The following is a 7,435-nucleotide window of genomic DNA, read 5'->3' on the forward strand; positions in this document are numbered from 1 at the left end:
TAAGTCTGTGATGAAATCCAGCAATATAGACTGCCAAGGCCTTTCTGGTGCTGCCAAACTTTGCAGAAGTTTATATGGTGCATGTTGCACTGCCTTACTCCAGATGCAGAGGTTGCATTGTGACACTATTTGTTGCACCATCTTTCTCAATCCTGGGAAGTAGAAATTCCTGGTGATCCTTTCAATAGTTTTTTCTATCCCCTGGTGCCTGTGAGCCGGGGCTTCATGGATATCTCTGACTAGATCTTCTCTTAACTTGGTAGGAACATAGACCAATCCTCAGAATAGGATGATGTCTCCTTCCCCCTTGGTTATATTGGGATCATTTCCAATTCTGCTGAGTTCCTTTGCCATTGAGTCCTTTTGGTAGGCTTCCTTAATCTTTTCTATCCAGGTGCCCGGTCCTAATCGCAGGGCAGGTGCAGCTTGCCTTTCCAAGATAAGGGTTCCATCAGCCTCCTGTTGCAAAATCACAGGCTGTGGTGGAGGCTCTTCCTCCTGGTAGTCTGGTCTTTGACTGAGTGCATCTGCTCAGGCATTTTCAGAACCTCTTCAGTAGGTGATCTTGATGTCATAAGGGGCTAGCTCCTCTGCCCATCTGACCTGATGTTGGGTCAGTTCCTTGGTGGTGGTGAAGTATGCCAAATTCTTGTGATCACAGTATATCACAATCTGATGTTTTGCTCCTTCCAGGTAATGTCACCATTTCTGTACTGCTGCCACAATGGCTAGAAGTTCCTTGTTGTGGATGTCATAGTTCAGGTCTGGTGGGGTCATCTTTTGTGAGTAAAAGGTGATTGGATGGAGTCACCCTTGCTCATCAGGCTGGCTGATACATGCTCCTATGGCAAAGTCTGAGGCATCTGTTTCCATAAAGATAGGCTTTTCTGGGTCAAAGATCTCTAGAACTGGTGCCTCACAAAACTTTTGTTTGAGAAGGTCAAATGCCTCCTGTTGCTTATTCCCCCATTTGAACTTCTGATCCTTCTGGGTAAGTTTCATCAACAGTTCCACTATCTTGGAGTAGTTCCATATGAACTTTTGGTAGAAGTTGGTGAAACCAAGAAAGGATTGTGCTTCCTTGACTGTTGTTGGGGCTGGCCATCCCTTAATGGCTGCTACCTTCCCCTTGTTTATTTCAACATGTCCTGGGGAAATTATGAAACCCAGGAATTCTGTCCTTTGGGTATGCCATTTGCACTTTTCTGGTGCAACTGAGAGCTTTCTTTCTTTCAAAGCTTCTAGAACCTTTTGTATATGCTGCCTGTGTTCCTCTAAGGTTTCTGAATAGATGAGGATGTTGTCCAGGTATGCCATACAAAAGATGTCCAAGTATTCTCACAAGGTATTGTTGACTAGACTCTGGAATGTAGTGGGCACATTGGTAAGACCAAATGGCATAACTGTATATTTGAAGTGTCCTAATCAGATCCTGAAGGCAGTTTTCCATTCCTCCCCTTCCTTCATGCAGACCAGGTAATATCCTTCTTGTAGGTCTAGCTTGGTGAAGTACTTGGCCTTGCACAATCTATCCTGTAGCTCTGAAATGAGTGGTAAAGGATAGCAGTTCTTAACTGTGATATCATTAAGCTGGCAATAGTCCACACAAAGTTGTAATTTCCCATTCTTTTTTAGGACAAACAAAATTGGATACCCTGCTGGGGATGTTAAGTGTTGGATATATCCCCTTTCCAAGTTCTTTTGGATATATTCCTGTAATGCCACATATGCCTTCTCTGAAAGTGGGTATATTGGTTTGAAGGTGGGCTGCATCCCAGGCTTCAATAGTATCTTATAATCCCATAATTGGTATTCTGGCAGCTGTCCTCTGCCCTGTTCTTTAAAGACTTCCTTAAAGTCCCAGTATTCTTTCAGGACTGCTTCCATTTTGTTCAGAGGTGGTTTGATTTTCTTTTATTCCATAGATCTAATCATCAATTCTGGTGTATAGGTGAGATACAAGAGTCCTACTTGTTCTCCCTTCTTCCATATTTATGCTATTGCATTTCTGGAGATTTCCTTGATCTCTACTGGCTGTTCTTTTCCCTTAGGTTGCCTTTCAGGCCTTACACCTCTGTTGGGTTCTTCCTCTATTTGCACCTTTCCCATCACCCAATCTATATGGGGGTTGTGTGTCTTTAGCCAAGGTATGCCCAGGATTATATTGTGTTCTGGCATTTGTGTGATATTAAGGTTGATCTTCTCCTTATGCTGTCTGATCCTCAAGGTGGAGTGGTCTGTCTCTATTTGTACCCATCCTCCACTGTAACTGCTGGCAGATCCATCAACTGTGGATAACTGGTATGGCTCCCTCTTTCCTGTAAAGGGGATCTGATTCCTGGTAATAAAGGTATGGCTAATGAAGTTTCCCATGGCCCCACTGTCAATTATGGCCCTTGCTTTTTTGCCATTGATCCTGACAGTGATGACCAATTGTTTTAATAAGTCTGTTCTGTTAAGTGTAATACTGTTTTGCACTTTTGTGGTAGGATTTAGGGACCTGATTTGTGACTCCTGCAAGGGTCCCTCACTAGCAGGGTCCTCTAGTTTTTTGACTTCCTAGGGTTCTTTGGAAACCATCCTATTGCCATTTTGGGTGCCTGATGGGTCAAGCAATTGTCATCATAGCAGGCTGTCCAAGCAGTTTTGATTCCATTTTGCAATTGACAATTGTTTTTTGTTGTCTCATTTCAGCTTGTCAGGGCATTTCCATCCTAGGTGATCATCCTTTCCATAATGGATGCACAGCTTCTATTTGTAGTGTTTCTTCTGTTCCTCTATCCAGTTGGGGTTGGGGCCCCTGGTCTTCCTGTTTGTTGTTCCCTGGGGGCTCTGTTCTTCCCAATTTGCATTATCTAGTTCCATAGCATCACCTCTGTTCCCTGTGTGCTGAGGGGTTTGCTGAAAGGGATTGTATTATCATTGCTCAGTCTGTTGCTCAAAAAGTTGGTTATCAATCCAGGTTGCCATGAGTATCAGGTTGTTGAGGTCAGTTAGTTCCTCTGCTGCCAGGAGTCCATTCTTGACCTCCTCTTTTAGCCCTCAATAGTAATGCTCCATAAGTGCTCATTCTGACCAGTCTCCAAGGAATGCTGCTGCTTGTTGGAACTCAGTGGTGTAGTTAATGACTGATGTTCTTTGCTGGATGGACATGATAGTCCTGATGGCCTTCTTCACCTTATCCAAGTCTCCAAAATTCTGTTTGATCCAGTTTAAGAACACATTGAAGCTGTTGAAAGTTTTGATTATCTTAACTCACCATTGCTCTGGTGATCTCTCCAGGCAGTCCTTCAGATAAGAGTCAAACCACTGAGCTGCCATGCTTCACAAGTAGGTTGCTGCAAACATCACCTTCCTTTCCTTATCAGGAAACTTGTGAGGGTTGAAGAAAAAATAGAGCTTCAGTTGCACAATGAAAGTCTGCAGTTTTTTCTGGTCACCATAGTATAGGTTAGGTTTTGTGATCTTGGTCTTTGAGTTGACCTCATTATCCACAGGATTTTGGGGGGTTAGGTTGGCCATATAGATTGTATTTGCATGGGCCTGTTGTCCTAGCTGTTGCATCTGCTCCTGGAGTTGGGTATTTCCATTAATTTGATTTTGTAGTTCACCCTGCAGCTGGTTAATTTGTTCCCAAAGAGTGGTATTCTCACCAGTTTGTTCCCATAGTTGATTTTTAAGTCAGCAGACTTGACCCTGTAGATCCCTAAGGGCCTGAACAACCTCCTGAGGAGTGATATCTTCCATCTTCCTTTCTTCACGGAGGGGTGATAATGTTCCATTGTTGCTTTCCCTTCCTGCCTTCTGCAAGAAAGGTGGTCAAAGTGTAACAGTGGTCCTAGGACTTCTAGGCTGAGGCACATTGGGTTTATCTTGAAGGACAGAAGACAAGAGGAAAAGGTAGATAGGTAAGCCATTACTAGCAATGTTACTGTTGGGATTGCTATTTGAGTTGACCACAGGGTCCTAATCCCCATGGTTCAAGGAGTGTCTTATATATATGGTCTGTAGTCCCTTCTGTAGTCCTTCTGTTAGACTATTCTGTGGACTGTATAGTCCTTCTTGTAGTCCCTCTGTTGGACTATTCTGTGGACTGTGTAGTCCTTCTTGTAGTCCCTCTGTTGGACTACTTGATGGACTACCAGTCACATGTCCTGAGGTATTCCTATCTTGCGGGGTAGCATCCCATGCAAGGTCTGTGTCGCTCATAACACATTATATTATCCTAGTTGGATAATTAGCTATTGTAATAATTCATTTCCTTTCTATTTGTGAGGGCCTAAGCCTGGCTGCTCAGTGATGCTGAGCTTTACCACTGAGCCACAGCCAAAAAGGTGCAAATCAATAACCAGTTGGTTATCAAGCTCAGCATACTATATAAGCATGGTCAGGACCCTGACACTATTCAAATACTTTAGTAAGATTAACTAAGTTTATTACTACTCTATATCTTCAGGGAAATTCCTATCCTGTTGGGAGATTCCCATCCCATTTCCCATTGGAACTATCCTGATTTCCCATAACAGGAAGGGAATTTCCTTTTTATTTTGTCTCTGGAAAGGGAATTTCCCCATATATTCTGCTTTTGGGATGGGAATCTCCTTTCTAATAGCTGAGGGGGAAGGGAATTTCCCTTTATAATCTGGATTCCCAAGGGAAAATCCCGGATGGGAAATGGGACAGGAAATGGGAAGCATTTTTTGAAGCAATAGGGAGTGGGAATATCCCATCCCAAATCCCATATAATGGGATATATAATGGGAATCCCTTCCCACAATGCTTGGCACGGGATGGGAATCAAAATCTGATTCCCATGGGAACTATGGGACGGGAATCGAACCCCTGTGGGATCCCGAATCCCGTCCCAACGGTCAGCCTAAGATAAACCCAACAAGCCTCTGCCTAAGAAGTCTTAGGTCCGCCGTTACACTAGCACCATGTGTTCGTAGCATAAATCTCTTGAAATTTAAGAAATGACCTTGTATTCTTTTAGACTAGATCTAGTTTATAATTGATTACCTATTAAAATGTCAAGGTTAAGTAGGTTGGGGTGCTAAACCTAGAAGCTCAATATTCTAGCTGGTGGTTGTAGAAATATATATTTACTACATGCAACACTTAGTGCATCTTCCTGGACTAAATGAAATCGCTGTAAAAATTTACTATTTTTTGCTAAAAGTGTTACAAGGTAATTCAATTTAAAGGAAGAGAGTCTATTTAACCAAGAAAACCAGGCTAGGGAAAAGAAGAAGAAAGCATGAGAAGAATAATGCATTTTCATCTGCGGCCCCCCCGATGAAAAGTTGCGATGAAATTGACTAGTTATCTCCACGAGCTCCTATGGTGAGGTGGGTTGAAATTTTTTGAGGATCTCAAAGGGAAGTTGGGGTGGGAGTTGGGTTTTTTCTGGAGTTTTTGGGTTATTATTGGTTATTGCTGGGTTATTGCTGGGTTATTTGGGTTAGACCCATATAAAGGTGGATCTATTAAACCAATCAAACCCTATTATGCTTATATGTTGCCTTTCCAAAGTTGATGTATCGCTATTGCTTAATTTACTCCCTACTCCAGAGGTCGATTTACTCCCTATTATCTCTAGATATTATTACTTAGTGGGTGCCTCCCTTCTCCCTTACCTTCTAAGTTCCCTACTAGGCTAATTGATCATGTCGCAAAGTCAGCACTCTGACTTCGCATCCTCCCTCTATGATGGTGAGATAGACAATCTCAGCTATCTAACATCATTAAACCCCCTGGCTACTCCATCCGGCAGTCAATACACACTTGACACCTCCGACCAAGACTTTCTCCGACCGAATATCCCTCTAGCAGTCCCCTCCTTCTTTACACGCGTTGGACCCGACCGAAGGAAGGCCTTTGTTCTCTACGATAGAATGGCACATAACGACTGGGTGGACTGGTGGCTACAGACCGATTTTGGGAGAAAGAGCAAGATTAACTGGGATTCGACGCGACATGCAGAGATTTGGAGCCACTATCACCAGGTTGCTCATGGTGTAGATGGTGCGCCAAAGGTCATGTGTCAACGTTGTGGAGCTATTCTTGAGCATCCTTATACTGTCAATCCAAAGGCAAAGGGTAAGATACAATATTATGGCACATCAACAATGCAGAAGCACCTTAAGACAGCTGGGTGTTTAAAGAGTGAGCAAGGGAAGAGAGCAGAGATAACTAGATTTCTAAAGAAAGGTGTATGTTCCTATATTTCAGCATGTTTTTCTGCTAAAACCTACTTCTAGCTATTACTTCTTTGCTGACTTATTTTGGGTGCTAATCTCAGGGAGAACCTTTAGCCGATGCACCTTTCTCACAAGAAGCTTGGGAAGAAGATATCCTGCAGTTTCTTACACTTAATTGGCTTCCACTTCATCTTATCAAAGCATCCAATGTTTCAGCATCTTATTTCTCAGGCTTGCTGCACCCCATCACTACTGATAATCCCCTCTGCCAATACAATCCATCGCCAACTAAGGAGCCTTGTTCAAGACTGGCAAGAGCATATCCTTCAGACAGTACCTGTTGGCTCAAAGATATCGATCGCACTTGACTGCTGGACATCTTGTTAAGTTCACTGAATTTTGTATGGTCTAGTATGCCTTAGTTCCTATCAAGAAGCTCCTTAAGGAGCTCCTTAATGATCTCTCCTATTGGATTCTAATCTATCTGAACGAGATCTGAAAAAGAGGGGTAAGAGTTTTGTCACATGATCATATAGTCCCAACTATCCTAATTAGGAAAGATCCTCAAGCTGTATACAGTAGTGTAAGCTATTCCTGACACATCTCCATTCTTGCAGGCATTTATAGCAATCACAGGCTATTTTATTAATGCTGATTGGGTCTACCACGAGGTGCTACTTGGGTTTAAGCCTCTTTATGGGGCGCACACTGGTGTGAACCTAAGTAGCTTTCTTCTTCAAACTCTTATGGAGCATAACCTTGAATCCTGAGTGTTTGGGTTGACAACAGATAATGTGTCTAATAATAAGACCTTGGTTGATTCTCTTCAACAAGCTCTATCAGATGGTGTTATTATTACCCAGATTCCATGTCTTGCTCACATTATTCAGCTTAGCCTTAACCAGCTTCTTGATTGCATCAAGGCAGTTCCACTAAATGACTCAGCCAAGACAAAGTGGACAGAGAAGCAATCAAGACTAGCCTAAGTGAATGTGCAGCACCAAGAGTGTGAGATATCTTATACCTTGAATAAGGTCTGCTATCTTGCAATCTATGTGAACACAAGTCCTCAGCACCGGGAGACATTCTATAATCTCCAGACAACAAGTGTTAAGCTAGTGCCTATCCAAGATGTAAGAACTTGATGGAATTCAACATTCCTAATGCTTTGTCGGGCAAAGTGTCTACATGCCATCTTTACACTGTTTTGTGTGGAGTATGACTGCAAAGAAATG

At 42.7% G+C, this 7,435-nt stretch overlaps 1 protein-coding gene across 1 annotated transcript; it reads right to left on the minus strand.

Moving 5' to 3' along the window:
* Positions 1-552: 552 nt before the first annotated feature.
* On the minus strand, positions 553-777 carry VTN00DRAFT_3036 (uncharacterized protein; the record flags this gene model as incomplete). The annotated part of the gene is made up of 2 exons (XM_069429309.1): positions 553-648; positions 715-777. 2 exons carry the CDS (start codon positions 775-777, stop codon positions 553-555), a joined length of 159 nt encoding a protein of 52 aa, XP_069283448.1.
* Between the last annotated feature and the right edge of the window lie 6,658 nt (positions 778-7,435).

The sequence above is a fragment of the Thermoascus crustaceus genome (genome assembly GCF_041956765.1).
Source record: "Thermoascus crustaceus strain CBS 181.67 unplaced genomic scaffold VTN00scaffold_11, whole genome shotgun sequence".
NCBI classification, from domain to species: Eukaryota; Fungi; Ascomycota; class Eurotiomycetes; order Eurotiales; family Thermoascaceae; genus Thermoascus; species Thermoascus crustaceus.